The sequence below is a fragment of the Aulonocara stuartgranti genome (assembly GCF_965226115.1).
Source record: "Aulonocara stuartgranti genome assembly, chromosome: 23".
Classification (NCBI taxonomy): Eukaryota; Metazoa; Chordata; class Actinopteri; order Cichliformes; family Cichlidae; genus Aulonocara; species Aulonocara stuartgranti.
The window spans coordinates 25,852,525-25,875,596 of record NC_138958.1 but is presented as its reverse complement, the minus strand read 5'-3'; the positions used below and the strand labels follow the sequence as shown (position 1 = coordinate 25,875,596).

General features: G+C 39.8%; 1 protein-coding gene across 10 annotated transcripts in view; it reads left to right on the top strand.

The window, feature by feature from the left end:
• The first annotated feature begins 1,502 nt into the window (after positions 1 to 1,502).
• LOC309700136 (protein Shroom2-like) overlaps positions 1,503 to 23,072 on the top strand; it is a 40,111-nt gene continuing 18,541 nt past the window's right edge. Inside the window, exons 1-4 of one of the 10 annotated variants that reach the window (XM_082523552.1) lie at positions 1,503 to 1,632; positions 2,914 to 3,170; positions 6,268 to 6,416; positions 22,937 to 23,053. In XM_082523552.1, the coding sequence (XP_082379678.1) occupies positions 2,955 to 3,170; positions 6,268 to 6,416; positions 22,937 to 23,053 (482 nt within the window). In that variant the 5' untranslated portion in view covers positions 1,503 to 1,632; positions 2,914 to 2,954. Of the gene's footprint in view, positions 1,655 to 2,913; positions 3,171 to 6,267; positions 6,417 to 9,014; positions 9,254 to 9,301; positions 9,403 to 9,423; positions 9,698 to 15,522; positions 15,783 to 20,950; positions 21,053 to 21,349; positions 21,368 to 22,936; positions 23,054 to 23,072 lie in introns of those variants that run through there. The other 9 variants (XM_082523549.1, XM_082523551.1, XM_082523553.1 and 6 more) reach the window with 9 other exon arrangements.

The following is a 23,072-nucleotide window of genomic DNA, read 5'->3' as shown; positions in this document are numbered from 1 at the left end:
AGCTCGAACCCTCCTCGGCTCATCCTCTGTCTGAAACAAGCAGTTTTGACTCCTACCCCTGAGTTTATTGTGCCTGAGCTGACCATATTAGGGATATCTCCCCCCCCCCCCCCCCCCCCCCCCCACTATGACATCACACAGAGCCAGTGTAGAAAAAACTCAGGAGCCTTTCAAGCAGTCTGAATCCTGGATTTTGGCTCAGAGCGAGACTTGTACATCCCCTGACCTCGTGTTTTGTTTTGTTTTTTACTTTGCCCATGTTTAGTCTTAACATGCATTTAAACAGTTTATATAAGCAGAATAACTTTCAGCCTCCTTCCATGGAGGACAAATCTGGAGAAAGTCACTGACTGGTCCAATAGTGTGTAAATAATCAGGAAAGTTTGGCGCCGTCAGCCATAATTCAAGCATGAGAACAGAAAGCGTGACTTAGCAGGGAGGTTTCAGCTCAATTTGAAGCCGCGTGCAGATGTCCTGACTGTTGTTGTGCTTCACGGGGGTTTCTGACCCAAACGTCTTTGTCCCGCTGTTGGAGCAGAGCATCCACGGGTGACACATATCCACGTGGGTGACTGTGCAGTGAACTGAAGTAAACTCATCACACTTATTTAGTGTGTGAATGTGTGTGTGAATGGGTGGATGACTGGATATGTAAAGCGCTTTGGGGTCCTTAGGGACTAGTAAGGCGCTATATAAATACAGGCCATTTACTTATTTAGTCTCTTGTTAAAATTGCATAGGCAGGTGGCAGGTGCACTTAACAAACAAAGATGTTTTTTTTCCCCCTGCAAAAAGCGTGCTAACGTACAGCTCTGAGTTTCCTACTTTGAGGTCTAAACATCAGGCTGTGTTGCTGCATTTGAGGACCAGAAATGTGTGAAACTCTACCTGCTAGTTTTTGCGTAGTCTTGCTGATGAAGAGAGACACGCTGAGCTTTTCTTTCTGCCACACTTGGTCTGTAAATATGGGTTCATTTGTCACCTTTATTGTAAATTATATCCAAAATGGAATACAACCTTGAAAGAGTATAATAAAATAGAGTATCTTGAATAATGTAGAGTATTGTTATTAATCACAGATATTTTTTTTCCCAAAATCATAAGTATAAAATTATGGAATCATCTTTTTAAAACAAGTTGTCACAAACCTAAATATGCAAAATAGTCTGCAGTTAAAACTCTCAATGAGCTGTTGCACCTGGCTGATCGAAAGGAAGGATGGAGCTAATAAGAGAGTAATCACTTAAATATTTACTTCATGACTAAGGTTTAAGAACAGAAAAGGAAACTTGCAGATTTAAAGTAAAAAGAAAAAAAATAAAGAAAATCAAATATTTGTGGTGCATTTATGTTCAGTCAGACGGGTCAGTAAACGCCAGCAAATGTCAGTAAATGAAAGGTTCATTGGAGAATTAAGTTTACAGCAGCAAGTGAAGGCATCAAACGGTGAGACGCCGCCGCTAGGGGGCGTAGTGACATCATAAGACAGGTGTAAGAAGACCGAGGGAGAGATGATTGCGAGTCTCTGAGGAGGGTTGAAGTTTTCTGAACAGCGGTTCGAGTTTCTTCAGGTTAAAAGAAAAGACTGGAGAAAGAGCGACACCATCACCTGCTGGAGGCTGTGGAGAGAAGGTTCGTTTACAGTAAGTCAAAGGTGTCGAAATTATATAAATCATAAAATAAGGGTTAAATTTTCAACTCTCTTCAACTTTAGCTCATTTTAATTTCTCATACAGTCATAATTGATTTTTATCTGCCGTAATATGGTTAGTGGTGTTTTCACATCTATACAGTGGTAAAATATGCAATATTTTGTATATCTAAAACATATTTAAAAACATAAAAAACATAAGGCTGATTGGGGCAGTTTATCTGACATGTATGTTAGCATTTGTAACACTGAAGATGCTGCCTGTCAATTTAAGGTTGGGGTGTGGCAACCTGGCCACAACAAGCTTTGGTTATGTGTTGTTTTTGTTTTATCACTGATTTAGGCTCTGGGTAAACATTTCTAAGACACTTTAGTGTTAAAGGTTTAAAAACCATCACTGAGCGGGGTTTTCAAACTGTTTGGAAACTGCTGGATGAAAACAGCCTTTTTAAAAAAGAAAACAACTAGATGCTTTAATGGTATTAACCCCCCCCCCCCCCCAGTAATACATCACATTCACTCTCTTTAAAAGGTTTTCAGTGTAAATCATTAGCAATGACAATTTTATGACTTTATCATAAAACTATAGACTGTATGTAAAAGATGGTAATTATAATGTTAATGTTTACTTACTGCCATGTTGGAGCCAAAAGTCACCAAATGTCAACAAGTGGGTGATGTGCTAAGTTATCAGCTAATGCTAGCTTGGTTAGCAAATTGCGCCGATAAACTGTACAGCTATAACACATAGACCCATTTACCTGCTAATCAGTTTCAGACATTCTCAAACTTCACAAATAAAATCCATATTATTTGTCAAATAACTTCATTAAAATGCAACAAAGACACAAACAGAGTCCAGCGATCCTATTCAGTGGCTAGATGTAGCCTAGCAGACAGCTAACAGCTATTTAATTATTGCCGTTTGGCTCTGTAAACAGGAGCACCTCCAGAACATTTTCATTGGGGTGGCCATATGGGGGCCAATAAAATACAGGGGAGCGGTGACGGGAAATTGTGAGGGACATATAAAGTGACACAATACGAATGACAAAAATTGTTTATGCAAAAATAAATAACAAGTTAAGGTTTCAACTCATTGTACGGTGTCTTCCTCTCACTTATCCTCACCTTTATCAAAATTATTACCAACATAGGACATTCTTGCCCAGAGGGGGCCAACAAACTTTGTGGGGGTGGCCCGTGCCCCCTCGGCCCCCCTTGGTGGTGCCCCTGTCATTAAATGCTCCGTCTTTCCTTAGAGTGAGCTGGTATTGATGGAGCTCACTGAACCAGAGGTGTCATGCATGCTGTGGACTACAGAGATGACCTGAAGCTCTCAGCAGGGGAGATGAAGTGGTGGAGAGAGGTGGACAAATGGAGAGGGACAGTAAAGGAGAAGAACGTAGAGGAAGAGGAGGACACAGAGCTGGTGGAGGTGCTGCTCCAAGGCAGAGCTCCGTGGGGCTTCACACTGAGGGGAGGCACTGAACACAGAGAACCCCTGATCATCACAAAGGTAACACGCAGAACTTTGTGCTTTTTGTACAGTGATTTAAAAGAACATGTAATCATTTTTTTTACTCATTAACCTTATTTACCTGTGAAGGGCAGATTCAGTTGCCCGTCTCTTGGTGTTAAAGAACTGCCATCAGGATTTATTTAAACTAAGTAGTGTCCATTTTGAGCCAGAAAGGCATGGACTGATCGTGTATGTGTTTGTCAGATACATTTTTAGGGAGGAGAGTATTTAAATGAATAATAAAAACACAACATAAAGTTAATTTATTGCAAATTGCACTGTAATAAATGCAGTAAAATGTCTTTTTTTGTGCGTGATTACAATAGTTATTGCTAGGAGTGTTTATTCAAATGGAACAACAAACGTCGATGGTGTTACCAGAAAGATTTGGGAGGACTGGCACTACAGATAATTGTTACACTGGGTTTAAGTGTTTCAGGTTTTTAACTATGTTTCTGCCTCCAAGCACATCTCCATATCCTTTCTCAGCAGTGCATACACACAGAGCTCTGCAACATCACAACTGGTAGTAGATCGGTTACATATCATATTACTATAGTTTTTAAAATACAGCTGTTGATGGGAGTCAGACACATCTGAAGTTTTTTTAATTAATGTCTGAAATGTTTAACCAGATGTTCAAATGTGTGGTTTGAACAATACATTCCCAATATACTAGCTAGTAAAACTAATTATTCTTATTTTATGAATGTGCAGTGCCTAAATAGGAAATGAATGGCTAAGCTGTATGTTGCATTTACCCTCTTGAGTGGAGTGATGTGTTATCAAGGAGTGTGTGGACATTTAGCGTCACCCATTGTAGCTGCATTTAAAATATGATTTGATTAAGAAAAGAATCGAAATAACAGTTTCGAATGCATAATTTGTACATCTGTTAAACTTGACTAAATGCTAACTTGTTGGTTTTAAAGATTTTTTTTTGTTATTCTGTTTAAATAATTAGTAACCTATTCAGCAGAAACATCCATTTTCTCTTCAGTATTTCATAGTTTGCAGTATTTACAGTAATAAACACCTGCAAGCCTCACAGGGCATGCAGAAAACACATGCATGTGACGCAGTAAGAGTGTTTTCTGATGGTCAATAATGCTTACATTCTTCAGTACATCTTCTAAATGATTTCTGGTATATTTGGAGTCAAAATTAGTTTTTTAAACCTCTTGTCTGCCACACTTAGTAACTCTGGCCCTTAATTTTTAAGAAATACTTTTGTATGTTGGCTGTAGATATTCAACGCATTGGAGAATATGTCAAACTCTTGTGTCAGAGCACATTTGCAGTTTCCTTGCACTGTAACGGGTAATATTTGAGATTTGGAATGGGAAGGATGGACTGATGAACAGGGATCCCCTCGATCGGTTTCATTTCAGTTAGATGTCTGGTGCAGAATTTAAACCCTGTCTGTGCCTGAATCATTGGACTTTAATTAGAGCCGCTGAAAGCAGTGTGAGATGTTACACCTGAGGTTGAAATGTGCCCTCAGCGGTTGCAGAGTAACTTAACTTCAAATTAATTGGAAATTTAGGGTCATATTCCTGAGAGCATTGAAGCTTTTGTCTGCCTGCTGATCAGTGGGGCAGCAGCAGCCTTTTCCATCTGCTGCTGCATGAAGAGGTACATCTCAGGGTACCTCAGATTACAGGTGGCTCAGGGTTTTAATATTAATCAGAGGACTCGGGTTGCAGCCAACACAGGTTCTCCTGGATAATGAAACAGTTTACTGAGTGAACCATCCACCTGAAAGATAAAAGAAAATAGGAAAATATAAGTTGGTGTGATGCCTCGTGTTTCTGGGATTTTTTTTGCTGGTTCTATCAGGTGGTTTAATCATGCATGTCTTTCTATTGTTGCCTATGAAATAAAATCAAATTCACAGTACGATATGTAGTGAAATGCTTGGACAACTGCTCGTGACCTAAAGAAAACAAAAAAAGGAAAGGCTATGAATAAGATAGGAAATAAATATGAAAAATTAAAAAGGGTAAATTTAACTAGGAAGGAATAAAATATAAATTAAGGTTAAAAATGAAATAACTGTACAACACAAATTAGAATGAAGGGTAAATTTAACTGGGAAAGAATAAGATAAAATATATAAATTAAAGTTGAAAATAAAATAACTGTACAACAAAATACACAATATAGAACTATATAAGAATGTATGAATGTATAATAATAAGTCTGTACTACAATGGTAAACTTTATCCAGGGGATGGTGCCAAAGGTGCAGCAATGTTCAACCAAACCATAGATGTGTGTAAAAGATGGACGTTGTTCGTTGTAATGGAGAAAGTGAAGGTGGAGCAGTCGTCAGATACACAGATGTTCTTTTTAGACAAAGTTTGAGTTCAGTTTGTCACACTCTCTGTTTAGACAGCTTTGTGTGTCAGGTTTTGTGTTGATGCTCTGATTGGTGTATTCCTGCAGGATTTTCTTTTAACCTTAACATACTGAAGATAACATGTTGAAAATTTCAGCGCTGAGGTGTAGAGACTGGTCAGTGTATTGGCCACTGAGCCAACATGTATTGGCTGAGTGATTGTTGAGTGGTTGCTGACTGTTGCCAAGTGAAATTGGTAACATAGAGAGTTGTTTGGTTTGGTTGCTAGCAGGTTGCCACTGCCACCCAGAGTTTACATAGTTTGAAAATTGAATAAGTTTAACACAGACCAAAAACAGAGATTGTTCACTTTCAGAGTAAAGGTAGTCTGTTGCAACCAATACATGACAAAAGGTGCAACTTTTATTTTGAAGGCAAACAGTTTCCAGTCTGGTTTATACATTTCACAATTTTACTACCACTGAGTCAGCGTCTTCCATGGAAGCTACAGCTGACTGAAGCGACCTACCAGCAACCAAAGAGGTATATTTAGTTGTGACTAGTTTCACCCAAGTGACTGCAACCTTTGCCAAATGTAATAATGGTGAAAACTAAAAGAGATTTTCTTGCTTACCAAGTGATGCATTTAGTGATATTGTGATTCTGTGGAGCCCTAAAAACACACACAAGTTTGAGTCACAGAGTGGCCTGTTATGCAGTAACTTCCATGTGTGTTACCCTCGTGTTGCCCAGGTGGAGGATGGCAGCGTGGCTGCGGCGGTCCGTCTTCAGGCCGGCGATGAGATTGTGAGTGTGAACTCAGTTCCCCTTAGTGGCTCTCGGCAGGAGGCCATATGCCTGGTGAAGAGCTCCCACAAGACCCTGACCTTGGTGGTCCGAAGGTACCGTTACAGCAAAAATGGCAGCTACTTCTTCATATTTTTATATATATATATATATTTTATATTTTTTTATGGAACAAAAGAGGAACTTTCTTAGGGTTTGGGGGGTTTTATACCAGTTTTTGCTATGTTTGACTGCTTTCTTGGCTCATGTGTAGCTTGTTGGGGCTGAGCATCAGCCAGCCGGTCAGCAGGAGTTCAGCAGGAGGTCAGAGGTCAAAACCACAGTGCCGGAGTCTGACGGTATATATCAGAAAGAAAATGCAGACACAAGTAATATGTGGTTCAGAAGCACAAGTTGTCCCCTGAAAATGCTAAAGCCCTGCAGTGTTTCTTCTACAAACACGAGCTTGTGGGATGGAGAGGAAGGTCGGCTGCAGCCTGACAGTCTCTTACGTGTGCCTCTCGCTGTTTGTTTGCTCCCGAGGCTTAAACAAAAGCTGGTATTGTGGAGGCAGCAGGGCTCCGGCCAGTGCTGTTATTCCAGAGCACAGATAACCACTTGTAAATTACACCGAGAGGACCACCAAACACCCCTCCCTCCAAACTTCTGTCAAGCCAGCTCAACTGGGAGATGGTAAGAGACCAGTTTAACCTGCAGGTCAGCAGCTCATCAGATTTCTAACTTTTGAAAAGTCTGTAAATGTTGCTAACAGTAAAATGCAGACATGTCAGAAATGAAAATTGTCTGAATGAAAAATCCAATGATCCAAAAGCAACACTAAAAGAGTGAATCAGCGTAACAGGCTTCCAAACAATAACACAAACTCAAACATAACAAGAACTAATGCTCAAGATGCTGAAATTATAAATCAAAAACTCGACCTAACAATAAAGAAAAATGTTAATTATTATTATTAACCTTTATTTAACCAGGAAGATCCCATTGAGATTAAAAACCTCTTCAAGGGACACCTGGCCAAGATAGGCAGCAGCAAGTGTCTCACAGTTACAGAAATTACCCAATTAAACACAGGCAACATCTAATTGAAACAGTTGCATGTTATGGACTTGTCCTCAAGGATTCGTAGTTTAGATTTAAAAGCACATAATGAAATGAATTCAGTCATTTTCCATTCGTTCTGCAATTTGTTCCAAGCCGAGGGTGCTAAATGAACAAAAGCTCTTTTACCAAATTCAGTTCGGGCAAACGGAACAGAAAGCAACAAGTAACCATGCAGACGAAGATAAATAGAAGAGGACCTAATACAGAGTCCTGTGGCACTCCGTTGTGCACTGTAACAAAGTCAGAACATAGACCATCAGATTTTATGCACTGATACCTATTATTGAGGTAGTTTGAGAACCATGCCACTGCTCTGTCAGAGAGTCCCGACTGGAAGACTCTAAATACAACGATCAACAGTGTCAAATGCTTTTGACAAATCAATAAAAACTGATGCACAGTGTTGTTTCTTATCAAGTACAATAGTAATATCATTTACCACTCTCATTGCAGCTGTGATAGTAATGTGATTTTTCCTAAAGCCTGATTGATATTCAGATAAAATGGCATTGGTGTGTAAAAACTCACACACAAGAGCTTCAAGAACGTTGTCCAGCACAGATAGATTAGATATTGGTCTGTAATTAGTTAACACTGCTGAGTCGACCCCTTTTAATAGAGGAGCAACAAAAGCTGATTTCCATACTGAGGGAATTTCATTCATATCCAGTGTGAGGTTGAAAAGTGTTGTGAGAGGCTCTGCCACAAGAGGAAGAGTGAAGCAAAGCAGAATAATAATATAATAAATGATCATATCAGCATAAATATATCAGCACAGACAAAGTCCAGAGGTCCAGCTCAGCAAGTCTTATTAGTGACGACTGCTTGTCACAGCTGTCAATCAAACCAGTCATGCCAACTTAAAGCCTCAACAAAATCCCCCCAAATTTGTTTTTTTAAAAATGATCTACATGATGTACAGTTTGTATGAAGGTGGAAAATATCCATAAAGACGAGGAATGCTTGTTGTACCAGGTTGTAAACATGTTTATTTCTGCTGTAAAGTTGGACTTTTTAACATGGGAGTCTATAGGGACTGGTTCACTTTGGGGACAGCCTCTAGTGGACATCAGAGGAACTGCAGGTTTTCACCCTGGTGGTTGCTGCTTAATTTTTTGATGAGCATCTAAACTGTAATAAAGATGTGATATGCCTGTAGATATAAAAATGAGGACTCATAAGAAGAGCTTTGTACAGTTTTGAGTAAAAGTATTTGCACCTTCTTGATTTCTTAGTTTTTCCATATTTGTCACATTTGCATGTTATTAGCTATAGGGGGCAATTTCTTTTTTACACAGGCCCAGGTACATTTTTTAGGATTTTTTTTCCTAATAAATGAACTAATTTGCCAAATATTAACATTTGTTTCATGACTTAAAACATGTAGGTGTATAAATATGAAAAAAAAAACTATAAGAAATCAGGAATACAAATTCATTCTCACAGCGCTATGCACCCGTACAGATAACCTTCTTGATTACATGTGTCACCATGTCCTGTCCTGTCAGAAGAACATGCTCGTCTTCTTGCTTGCAAATGGCAACAGAGTCTTAGAGCTTGAATCCAATTACTCCCTGCAAAGCCACAGCGTGGACCCAGCTTTGCAGAGTGGGTTGAGTCAACAGGAGGGAAAGGTGGACTGGTGGTGTTTCAACAAGCTGCTGCTGGGAAGACCTTTAATCTGAGTGGGTTTAGAGAGCAAACGACGGGCTCAGAACAACAAGACGACCTTTAAAGCTCTCTGAGACACCGCTGAATTGCCGTGGGAGCTCCTTCAGTGCAGGCGTCCTCCCCTGTTTGCAGGAGGAGTGGTATAGTCCATGTTGCCTAGGTGAGTTGACACTGCTTAGTGGGATAGGCCGTATCAGCAGAGCCCATTGTTTTCAGGGGCTTTGGCTACTCAGACTCCTATGTGTGTGCATGTTTCCACTCTCTGGACATGTGTGGTTTTTAGAATAAAGAGAAGATTTCCACTCCCAGGTACTTCCTCTTTTCCTCTCTCTCTGTTTCTGTCTTTTTTATTCTGTCTTTTTTACTTCATCATCTCCTCTGATTCAATCAGTTGGTTTCCTCTCAAGTGGGATTAAATCAGAAAGCGGTGAATAACTTTGAGATAACGGCAGCTTTTCTCTGCCTAGATGATATATAAAGGTTGAGAAGCTGAGGCACATTTTACCAAAGCCTAACAAATAGCTTGAGGGGAATTTTTTCTGTTTTCCTTCATTTCCTGCGGATTCACACTGAGGTGGAAAGAAGGTGGATGGCATTAATGCAGGTAAACCATATCTGTGTGGGTAACTGATTCTCCGATTTAGCGGATATGCTCGGTGTGGATTTAAGAGGCAAGTAATGTGTGTGGAGTCTTAAACCTGTTGCTCTGTGTTACCACAAAGATAAGTAAGCTGTTTTTTTCGAGCCTGCGTTCACGTTTGTTGGCAGGAGTTTAGAGGGAAAAGGACATTTTTGATTTTACAGGGACTTTCCAAAAACCCCATCTCCTGACATTTATATAATTCAAAGTGAGACTGATGTGGTGTTTTAAAGGCTTATCGTTAGCTTAAAATGTTCACAGATTTGAGAGCCTGTTACACAGTTCTTAGATTTTAAAAGCTGCAATGATACAAAGTGCTAAAAAAAAGACACCCATAAAAAGAGAATGAAATCAAGCGCGTCTTCAGGGATTGTTTCTTAGATGCTGTTGGAAATAAATAGTACATAAACATAATTTTTAGGAGACTGGTTTGCTGCTTAACAGCTGGAGTTGAATGAAAGCTTCTGAAAACAACTTCAATTCCCTCTGAATCTATATGTTAATTTCCTGGGGAAAGCTTCAGGTTTCAGAACATTTTCCTCACTTTAGGCATAAATATTGTTTTAGTGTAAAGTGCTGACTTTTAGTAATTTCATTACATATAGTGTGAAATGTTACATTTAATGGAAACTGGTCAGATGAAATTTACTTGATTGGTCAGTTTATAACAAGCACATGTTCCTTAATGATTCATTTTTTAATAAATATCCTTTTAATGTTATATATTAAGTTGTATAAAGTTATATTAATCAGAATTATTGCTTTGTGTTTCTTGAGACTGAAGTAGTGTTAGTGAGCACAGGATCACAGCAGTGTCCTGGATACAAACATAATACAAACATCTTTGTGGACTTTGTTGTCTGCAGTTTGCTGTTGTCATTTCAGCCTCCTGGACTCTTTTGCTTCGCTTTTTCATCTGTATTCACATCAGACTTTAAAACAAAGCAACAAAGTGCTGAGCAACAAAGTGCTGAGCAATAATAAAGGCAACAAACATGAAAACTTAAAATAGTAAAATGGAATTAAGAGCAATTTCAGATTCAGACACAAGTATAGTAGCAAGTATATAAAATCAACCAAAATAATAATTATTACTATGTTAAGTAAAGATTATTTATTAAGTGTGTTTCACAGACAGCCACAAAGCGCAGTACACACAAAAAAAGAGTAAAACAAATGAGAGTGCCATAGTAGCTAATGTACAGAGACAGTAAGACACAATAAAATAAACAGATCGTTAAAAGTAAATAAATAAATAAATAAATTATGATGATAATGATACTACTACTACTACTACTTCTACTACTACTACTACTACTACTACTACTACTACTAATAATAATAATAATAATAATAATAAGAATAAGAATAATAATAATAAGAATAATTATTATTATTATTATTTATCCAGGTAAAAAATCTCATTGAGATTAAAAATCTCATTTCCAAGAGAGACCTGGCATTATTATTATTATTATGATTATTAGTTTTAAATGCCCAATAGAAACCCTGTTTAAACAAAACAGGAGTGCAGAAAGTCAGCTAAATAGTAGTAGCTAATGGTAGTGCTAGCCCAGGTTCCACACACTGAAAGGCACTGTCTTCTCCAGTCTTTAATTGTGTACGAGGAACACTAGCAAATTCTTAGCCTGTGAATGAAGAGATTTCCCAACAGTTGTAGGGCCCAGACAACAAAGGCTCAATCACCTTTAGTGACTAGAAGAGCCTTTGGGCAGCACGGTGGCACGGTGGTTAGCACTGGTGCCTCACAGCAAGAAGGTCCTGAGTTAAATTCCACCATCAGGCCGGGGTCTTTCTGTGTGGAGTTTGCATGTTCTCCCCGTGTTTGCGTGGGTTCTCTCCGGGTACTCCGGCTTCCTCCCACCGTCCAAAGACATGCAGCTTGTGGGGATAGGTTGATTGGATAATCCAAATTGCCACTAGGTGTGAATGTGCGAGTGAATGTGAGTGCGAATGGTTGTCTGTCCCTGTGTGTTAGCCCTGCGACAGACTGGCGACCTGTCCAGGGTGTACCCCGCCTTTCGCCCTATGACAGCTGGGATAGGCTCTAGCGCCCCCCGCGACCCTGAAAAGGATAAGCGGAAGCGAATGGATGGATGGATGGATGGATGGATGGATGGATGGATGGAAGAGCCTTTGGGATTGGTCCAAAGTCAAGCCAGAAGGTCTCAAGCAGCAGCCGGGCTCAAGCTCAAACTAACAGATAGGAAGCGAAGGCTGCAAGGACTGGTGTGGTGTGGTTGTGCTACGTGTTTAAAAGCCTGATAGCAGCATTCTGTGTCCCTTAGGATAACTGATAACTGGATCCTGTTCAACATATTCAGACTATCTTGCCTTTATCTGGTTTCCCTTATCCTAACATTGATAATCAGGCTCAGCGGTCACATGAAGATTATTATCAGCTCAATGATTGTGTTCACATGAAAGTGTTAAGTTCAGGTCTGCTAGGAGCAGAGAGGCTGATTTTACAAAGGAAGGTAGAACCACGGTGTTAGAAAAGTGTGTGATGCTTCTCAGTATCACACCTCTGTCATGAAGGCGCAGTAGAGTCTGGCAGTAGTTCCATTAAGACGTTCAGCTCCATCCACAAAGCTCCATTCTTCTACACCAAAAAAAGGGTTGACCAATCAGACATGTACATCTTAAAACCCCTGAAGGTTCTCATCTATGTAGTTTCTATGATGTTGCTTAGCAACCACCCACAAAACTGCTACATTTGTAGCCACATTTTGACTTTACGGCATAACAAAAAGATCTCATTTAGACCCACAAAACTTAGATAATGTGCCACAGCCTGGCAATCACCTAACAGAAGTAACAGCAGAACCTCAACATTGCACAGGACCCATCAAAAAACTGGCTAATTATTATACTGAATCACATTTTGTCACTGCTTTAAGTATATCAGTTTGCCAACAGCCTGAAAACAAATTTAAAAAAAGCTGTAGCATGGACATATAGTAGTAGAATTAAATTGTATATTTATTGTTAAAGCTCATTGTAAAGAGTAAAGAGTTTATCTGATCTGCTGTTTTCTGGAGATTTGATAGATCAGCAGGAGGTGATTTCATACTTACTAATGCCTAAATTTGATCAGGTTAAGACTAAAATTAGGTTGCTGGGGTTTTTGTAAAGATACTTGAGACTGTGACTCTGAATTAGTCAAAATTGAAGATGTTCCAGATGTTTGGTGATCACGTATTTGAACAAAGTTTTTGCACGTTTCTCGGCACTGCATTCGATTCCTCTTCTCTCCTCTTTGTTGTTCTTTTTTTTAAAAAGCTATTTCTTTGTTTCCCATGGCGGGCAGTGACACATCGATAAGCCCAGCTGTGATGACGCTGGCACTTTCTTTTGTGTAGGCAGCGTTCACAGCTCAACGGGGGCGAGATCAGCCCCGCAGACGGCCGCTTGTTTGGGTTCCAGTGTCAGCAAGATGGTGAATCAGCAGCATGTGAAAGGGTGAGGGAGGAATGGAGTGACACAGGGAGTGGTGATGTCATATGAGTGATAAATAATCAAACATTTCTTGCATATGTCAGTATCCTGCTGTGGGTCAGCTAATTAATTACAAATAGAAAAGTTTGCTCGTCTTGTTGGGAAAACAAAAATAAATTGGGTACTGAGCTGTCTCAGTTACAAAGTTGAGCTTTTTAAAGAAGCTATGCAGAAGGTTCCCTGTGCAAATACTGACACTTCTGGGTATGATGCATCAGGGAAAAACATGTGAAAAAAATCTTCTGTCTTTTTATTCCCTGAGGACAAGATTATTATGAAACAGTGCTAAAAAGCAGAAACTGACGTTTCGAAAATAGAAGAAACTGCAGTTCCTCTAGTGGCCACTTGGGGCTTGATTCAAGACTCAAGTGGCCGCTAGAGTCCCCATAGTTGAGACGTCCATCTTTACAGCAAAAGTAAACGTGTTTCCATCCTACTACAAAAAAGATTTTAATCTCTAAGTTTCCCCTTTCATAAAATCTCTGAGCAAGGTGAATTTTATTATAACTAATTAATTAACAACAGTACTGAGAGCACACTCGCCCATAAAATAATTAAGTGGAATTTAAATGTTTATTTTACCACTCTGTGCACTAAATCCCAAGACTCATGATTTTCTGGAGCATTAATCTTACCTTTGCAACAGTGTTGTATTTTTACGTTCTTTATAGAGTTTTATCACCATTTTACATAATAATGTCTCTGATTGGAGTAGGTGGTGCTCATAGGGATCATTTATGCAGAAGAAGAGTTATGTGAGCGTGCACAGAGCCTGACGTAGAAAGTGTGGCTTAACAGAAAAAGTTGATAACCACCTTCATGATACCTGTTATCTCCAACTGTGGTTTTAGGATTTGCCAAAACAGCCTGGCTGATCTTCCTAATGTGCACCTCGGATTTACCTCCAAACAACATCCATGCATGTCTGGTATTTGTGGGTTCAAACACTGCTATAATTGAAGGCTCACATGTGCTTTTGCCAGTTTTACATGCAATGCAGTATAACACATGTTGTGAATCAAATATAAAGATCAGACGTGGCTCTGCTTTTCTGACTTTTTAAATCACAAGTTGGACAATAGTAGATCGTCTGGGTCTGAATTAGCTGTGAAATTGTTTAAAGTTAAACTAACTGGACACATACATCAGTATTGGTCAACCTAGCAAATTAAATTAATGGTGCATTCATCAAAAGCTCCCATAAAAACCTGAAACCCATCTTTACTGTTTTGCCTTGTTGGCCTAAAACAGCAAGAATTGGAGGAAAGATTGGCTCTTGGAATAAAAGCATGTACTCACTGTATGGCTATAGCGAAGCAGCCTCAGACCTTTGTGTGGTTCCTGTGGTGTTTTAAAGTTGGCGTATCAAAACTGTTGACTTGTGTGAATGTTTACAACACAGTAAAGAAGCTTATTTGTCTCATTTTTAGAGCAGCCGCATATTTAAGTGAACGTGATAAGGTGGGGGATTTGAACAGTAACATGCCTTCACACACAGTTTTTAAACTGCTGCAGAGCTGTCACCGTCTCCTCCCCCTCTTTGGAGGAGTTATCTCAGGGTGAGGCAGTCACTCAGCCTCTGCCCCCTCAGTCTGACATTTGCTGGTATCTCTGAAAACAGACGTGGACCTGGGCCAAACATTCCTGTCTGTGCAGCAGTTCCTGGGAAGGACACAGAAGGAGATGTCAGCAGTGGGAAAAAACAAGGGTTGTGTGAGAAAAACCTTTCATAGAAAAATGTGTTAGTTTTAGAGGTTAAAACCAAGAATGTTTTTGAGAGGTTGACATGAGCCACTGATTTCTAGACTTTTTGACCACCGTGTTTGATTTTTCTGAGCCAGAAGTGTACATTTTTGAATGATCACTGGCTCCTGTCCAGTTGGGCATTTTAGCTTCAGATACTACAGGGATTGAGTCCTTTTTAAAGACGGCCTCAAGTGGCCACTAGAGGAACTGCGGATTTTGGCCCTCTGAAGTTTTTACTCTCAGCTAAAATTTAGTGGCATGTTTTCAAAGCACATCATCCAGGTAGTGTCACATTTTATGACATGAATGGCTTAATCCCACATTCCCATGATCGTGCTTGCTCTGTCTTCATTTACTTTCCCAGCAGCCTCAGTGGCTCTCTGCAGAGGCAGCAACTCCCAGACCAAACACTAGATTACAGCAAGGACGCTGGACAGGACAATAACTCCTCCTCCCCTCCATTTTCTCAAATCCCCCACTTCCTCAAGGAAATCTCCTCCCCTGAGGAGGAGTGTGTTTGTGTGTGTGTGTTCAGACTGGGAGCAGCAGGAGAAGGAGGAGGAGGAGGAGGAGGCAGTAGCTCTTGAGTCATGGGGTTGTCAGATTCCTCTGGGTGCTCGTCTCCATCAGGCTGGTGGGAGTACTCATGTTTAAGTGCGTCTTTTTTTGTCCTCAAGTGTTTTTTAAAAAGAAGCGGGTGTGGAGAAATGGAGGGAAAGTGTGCACTGTGAACCAAAACTATCAGCTTACACGTACACATGAAACAACTTGTTTCATGTAGCTGGTAAGTTAATGTTTAGTCCTTCATTAATATCATTGTTTAGTTAAAATAATAGTCCTGATTTCTGCACGGTGTCAGATAGATCTGAAGACTTGCTGCTGTCTAGAGCAGGTGTGTTTTAGATATTTATACGTTTTTGACCTTCTAAGCCTTTTTCGACAGATACTTGGGGATTTTATTGTAAGTTTGAGCATTTCTTTCAGATGCAAGCTCTCTTTTAGGTCATTGAAAGCTGACCGCCTGCAAAAAAAAAAAAACGCAAATAAAATCCCTCCAGGGTACACAGACTTTTGGAAACAGTGACAGAGATACCTGCGCTTGCTTCCTGATGTCGTCACACGGTGTCCTCCCCTGGCTCCAACTAAGCAACCAACCCTCTGCTTCCTCTGAACATCATGTGATGATGCAGAGATTATTACTGAAACTCGATGAAATGCCGCTCGGCTCTGAAAGGTGCTGGAGAGAGGATTCAAATACGGGTTACAAGTGTAAGCAGAGTAGTAGAATTAGCACTGAATTAGTGGTGGGGACAATTTTGAGCAATCAGAGAAAGGGTATAAATTATGACCATAGTGGGTTGCAAAGCAGCTGGCAGGGGCAGCAGAAATGGTTTTCACACTGAAGCAACTTAAAACTATGAGATATACCAACTGAATATAAAGAAGATGACAAGTACTGGCACTGAGATCAGCTGAAGCGTGCTCCATACTAGGATAAAGGTAATGGTAAAGTTCAGAGTTAACAGCAGATACACGTTATTAATAATTGAAGAGATCAGAAATAAATTGCTGAATCTGTTTCAGTCATTTTTAATTAATTAACAACATGTTATTACAGGAAAGCTTTCATTCAGAACTATCCCACTTCATTCCTAACGATCTATTACACAGTGCTGTGCAAAAGTCTTGAGCCACTCATCTTTTCTTTATATTTTGCTTCCAAGGAGCCAGACTTTCTTCTTTTTTTTAAAGTTCCCTTGAGGAGTGTTTCTTGGGACATTGGCTGCTTTTTCACTCATTTTCAGTCCAGTCCTCACACCTGACCATTTTCATAGGAATATTTTTTGTTTGTAAAGCCACTTAACTCTGACCTATGAATCAACACGACAATGATCACAGACACGCGTCAATGCTCGGATAGAAAAACACACAGTGGAACACTAGCATTCATGGATCTTGCTTTTCCTAGCAAATATAAAGAAATGAAGGCTGGTTCGAGACATATGCACGGCACGGTCTCTAATGATTAACATGTGGTCATAATGTGGACTCGTGGTTATCGTCGGGACTCTATTATTTGCAATAGAAGTGACAGTATCAGAGCGTCACAGCTGGTTACTAAGGGACTGAACTCTTTGTTTGTGTAACTGTTGTAGCACCTTTATTGCACCCTGTAAAAATCTTATCTTAAAGCATCAGCTGTTCTGTTTCTGCTAACTTTTGCAGATAGTGTAGCCTCAATACTCAAACACTACGCAAACTCTGCATTTTCTTATTTATTTATTTTTTTACCAAAGATTTACATTAGAAGATTCTGCTCCATGATTGGCACGGATTGGCTTTAACTCAGTAACCAATCAGGTGGGAATATTATCAGTTCTTCCTTTGACTGTAACCTCCATCTGTTTCACACGGTCCAACAAAGCTCTCGCTGTTTTTTTCAGATCCAGATTTTATTTACAGTAGTCAAATATTCACTAAGAAATCAAGACGAGTAGCTTCTAAAGATCATTTGTTACTTTTCACGTGGTTCAAGCGATAATGCTTGCTTGCATCCCAGGGTACATCTGGACTGTAGCTGGGTCGGAGAGCCAAATCATTTTATTATTAATCGTTTGGTAATCGGGCTGGTTCTTACTGTATTTACTTTTCCATTCTAATTGTCCTCTTGGAGCTTTACAGCTTTACTTTACACAACATGCCTCATTTAAGGCAAGCATATTTTTTTAGCATTTGCCCTCTGATGAACATGAATGCATGGGAAGCAACTTCAAGTCCAGTATCTTGCCCAAGAACACTTTAGCATGCAGACTGGAGCAGCCAGGGATCGTCCCACCAACCTCCCGAGCAGTAGAACACCTGCTGTTCCTCCTGAGCTACACCCTTTTACAAAAATGCTTAATATCAGCCATCCACTGCAAGTGACTGGGAGCCTGCTGCTTCTGTTCTGCTTCAGCAATAGGCCCAACTGGAAGCTGACTGTATCACTCTCACAGCCATGTGGGTCAGCCACGTTTCAGTTTCAGGTTCAGTTCTTCCTGAATGAACGCGGTGCGGCTCGTATTTCCTGGAAGCAATATCTGTGACAGCACAGCTGCGCCCCCCTGACAATAGACCCTCAGCGCTTTAGAAAGAGGGGACATTTGCATTTTCTTTGTGCAGCAGCTTGTTTGGAGCTCTCACTTTTTGTGTCGCATGGAGGGGAGGCAGTGTTGGTGATTAAATACAGCTATCGACTCTGTAGAAACAGCAAATGATTGTGCAGATGTGGAAAAACGTAAAGAAATATGGGAGGCTAATGTTAAAATAAATTCACCCAGGCCCAACACTAGTCACTCATATCTCAGCTGTATTTGTTTTGATCCTCTGTTTTCTAATGTATGTTCTGTTACAGTGTAAAAGCAGACTTTCTGCATTCCCATCACGGTGCTCCATGGCTCTACTTTACTGCACTACAGGCTCAGCTCAGGTTGAAAGTATGAAACCTTGTGCAGAGAATATCGCACTTAGTGTTGCCAGACCCAAAATGTTTGATGCTGATCTTCAGGAAATGATGTGAAGCAAACAGGGAAAGTGTCGAATGTTGATTAGATACCAGTGAAGTTAAGACAGAGAGCAAGACTTAAAACAAGTTATAATGTTAATATAGCCAGGCAACAAAATACCTCGCTATCCCATTAATTTGGCTTCATAGTGCACTCCTCAGATCCCAAATTAAGAAAGCTTCTTATAAACTCCAAACGCTCCATTTTTACCAAACTGTACAATAAATAAAGTTTACCAGATTTGTAGTAGGAAAGAGTTTTGAACCTCCAGATCACAAAACAACACAGCAAAGGGCACCAAAGACCAAAAACCAAAACATTTATTGAATCAATCAAACCTTTGGATGCTTATAAATACATACAATTTAAAAAAAAAAAAATACAATTTGAAAAAAAAATCTCATTATTATCTGAAAAAGTTTGACTTACTAAACTTCTGAGAAAATAATAAGTATAAATATTTAGATAATGCTTGAAAATTTGTTCCATCACAGCGAATCATGGAAGGCGGCCAGTATCGCTGTCCCGCTTGAAGCGAGGGAAAATACCTCCCTGCATTCCTTTGCTGAAAGAATGTGGCGTCGCCATCGCGGCCTGGCAGGATTAATGTTTGGCTCAGGGCAGGTAAAAGTCTCATCTGGTCCAGATATTTCGTTCCTGGACTAATAAACAGCAGTGTGTGTTTTAAAGCACCAGCTAAGATGAAAAAGAAAGCTAGTTTGATATCAAGGAGTGGTATCAAAGAGAGGTTTGGGGGTGTCCAACTCAGATCTAATTTTTCTAAGCTGCTAAGCTCCATCGGGACCATATGTCTCTGACAGATCCGTCTTTTAATTTGAAAGTCCTTCACAGTAAGAGACGGATCAAGTCCAGGAGCCAGTAAACCTGCTCGCTTGACCTTTAGACATCATTCTGGATTAAATGTTCCTCACAAGTTAACAGCTTACACTTGAAAACAATGACAAGACGGCTCAGTTAAATGTCACACATCACGGTCCAACTTGTTTCTCACAAAGACTGCAATTAAACGACAACTGTAGCTTTAAACTTGCATTATTTTTAAGGACCAGCAGGGGCCAACTGCGAGCTAGACAAGTAAAATATAAAAGTGCCCAAAAACCCCCAAATTTTCTTAATCCTTTTGTGTATTTTGTGTAAATTGGTATGAACCAATTTAAAAAAACAAAACAAATATCTAAAGCAGATAGCAGAAAAAACTTTTTTCACCAGGTGTAGCATGAATGACTGCGAGTCAGGTTTCACTCTGTAAAAGTTATGAAAATACCGTTTATGCTGTCCTTCACATTTTCCAAAGTTGTAGAAGATTGGAGTCTCTGCCAGGCATCATATTTGACACCTGTGTCCTAGAGCAGCGGTCCCCAACCTCTACTGCGCCACGGACCGGTTTAATGTCAGACAATATTTTCACGGACTGGCCTTTAAGGTGTCGTGGATAAATACAACAAAATAAAATGATACGACCAAGACAAAAACTATGGTATTTTGTAAATATAATAATAATAAACATGAATTCACTGTGTAATTGTGTAACTTTATTAGCAGCGTCCTCCTGAAATCTGCCAACAACATTGAGAGTAACATCCTCCTCTCTGCCCCTTAATGCTCTCTCTGGTCGCTATGGTAACGCGTAAATATTTCTTTCAAAATAAGACACACAACTACAACACAGGAAAACACCCAGGGAAACAGAGTTAACAATAAAATCCCTGAAAAACATAAATTTCACACCCGAGCCTCAACTCTCGCAGCCCGGTACCAAACGACTCACGGACCGGTACTGGTCTGTGGCCGGGGGTTGGGGACCGCTGTCCTAGAGTATTGTTCAGATGTTGGTGGAAGTTGCACATAACCTGTGAATTATGAAGAATCGTGTGCCGGATCAGAGTCACTGACATTCTGGTTAAAAGCTGCTGTATAACTAATATTATCCTTATATGCTGAGCTTAGTTATTAGCCGGCTAGAAACTGATGAGAGCAGGGTAGTCACAGTGAAGAAATAAAAGGAATCCATGAGAACCAATGATTACCAAATAAAACAGGAAATAGATTTAAGCATAACTATCCAGAACCATTTAGAGGTTTATGGGAAAACCGTCCTCAGCAGCCTCACTCTGTCACCTCAGTAAACACTTTCCAGATGACTTCATGAGCTCAACTGCTAATATCAGATCATTCTGGGGGGGAAAGTGAGGCTTATTTTGTAAATCAAGGTCACGTGTAGACTGAAAAAGGAAAGGAGGTGTACGTGTCCCTGTGGGGAAAAACCAGAGCATCTGGAAATTAATAAGTAAAAAACTACATTTGATTGACATCTTTTATTCTAACGCTTGACTTTTCCTCCACCTTTTCTTCTTCCTGCTTCTCTTCTTCGCCCACTGCCCATCAGGGTTAAAATGGTAGATGTTGTGTCACCAAGTACAATGCCATCAGAAACTGAGGTGCATGTGGCGAGGAGCTTTCTCACCAAGATTTTGCGAAGCTCTATGAGGTACCATCCAGTTAGCTTGTGTCTGGCTGTGTTTACTGGTAGTTTCTTGGTGGACCTACATGGCGTCAGATCATTGTGCTTTGTGTTCTTTTGTAGTAGTTTAATGTGTATGGTGCTAGCTGTCCAAGTATCTTTAGTTTACTTGCACATTTGTGTCTGTCATCAGTTCTGTGATGTGGGAATTACCAGATTTTACACGTACAGCGCATTAACATGACTTGCTTGCATGGTTTTCTTGTGGTTTGATATGTTGTGGAAAAATTAATGTCTATGATCCTTTTTCAACATGCTCTCCAGGAAGAACCGCTTCAAGGGGTACGTGCATGTTTGATGTGAGCAAAATTACACTGTGAAGCTGTCGATTTACCTTTGTGGAGTCTTACCTATCAAGGTACTGATGATGTTTAAAATAGGGTTTGCAGGCCTGAGGCACACAGTGAGCACCCCCCCCCCCCCCCCCCAACAAATAATTAGTTGTTATTCGAGATCACAAATGTGTTACTAAAAAATAAAAAAAAAATTTCATCTGCAAAAGTTGCTCTTTGCAGTTTAAACAAACAGCATATCTGAATATTAGGAATGATCATGATTTTTAATTATTCAAATTAAACTTCAAGTCACTGAGTGCCCTGTCATTCTAGGTGTTGTTGTGATATTGTTAACTATGAAAATGTTTCCTATCATGTGTTTGTCAATCTGCTTCTACTTTTCATAGCTTTTCCTATTAATTAGTATGGACAATAGAAATGAAACATAGCAGGTTTTTTTTATTTTATTGTAGAAAATGTATTTTAAGAAAAATATTAGCTCGTACTGAATCTGATGGCAGCGACACGTTTCAACAAACATAGGACGGGGTCATGTTTACCACTGTGTAGCATCCTCTCTTTTTTTAACAAGTCTACAAACATCTGGGAATTGAGGAGACCTACTTCTGGACTTTTGTCCTTGATATGCAAGGCCTTCCCTGAAAAAGACGTCAGGCATATGTTGCTCTAAAACTTGTAGATACCTTTTAGCACTGCTGGTGGCTTTCCAGATGTGCAAGCTGCCAGTTTTCATTTAAAAGTATAGTTAATAACATTACATTTTTGAATATCTCTCATAGAGATATGAGAAAGACAACAGAGCTATTAAAATATTAAGACCCCACTCAGTCATTATAGTCAACACAATAGCTTGGTCACTTCAGTGTTAAGTTATAGCAAATATTAAACAATATGTAAGTATATTTTCTCTAGAAATATATATTTTCCCCTGGTTTTGCTATCGCCTGTTAAGATGTAAAATGCTAGTACTTCCAGAGAGTGCAACTACAACCAACAAAACTGGTTGCCAGCCATCATTGAATAACATCCCACTACTCGCTATCAGGCATCCGACCGCTAAATCATATATGGTGCTGTGAGATTAGATTCTGCTGACGATTTTAGCTGTCAAAAAGTGTCACTGAAAGAGGAACTCATTCAAAAAAATGATTAAAACGTGGGTGCAGAGCAAACGCTGCCAGGTCACAAGTCTGCTACAACTACAGTTATTAATTTTAGTGTTTTTGGACAGTGTAGCTATATAATTCTTACCAGTTCTTTGTAAATATTTGTGTAATGGTGCCATAAATTTTATCTAATGATCATGGGTTGTTTTGTTTGTTTTTCCTTGCATTTCTGTGGATTGGAGTAATAAGACTATTTACACTGTTTAAAATACTCTATTGTCCTGAAACGATTGAATACACAGTGGTATCAGGGGGAAGGATTTGGATGATGGTGGCCTGCAAAGCCCATGAAGAAATGTTAACCTGTAGAACTCAGTGAACTCTTGTCTTCTATGAAAGAATTTGAGAAAGAGTATTGAGAAATTGTTTGCTGTGCTTCTGCTTTGCAGGAAGAATGACCCAGGCTCACGTCCTCATTCCTGGTATGCCTCGAAGCTGACAGAGGAGGAGCCTCCTGAGAGAGAGGCTACCCAAGCCCCAGTCTGGCAGCCAAAGCATGAAGCAAGGTGAGCTTTTTTGGTGGTT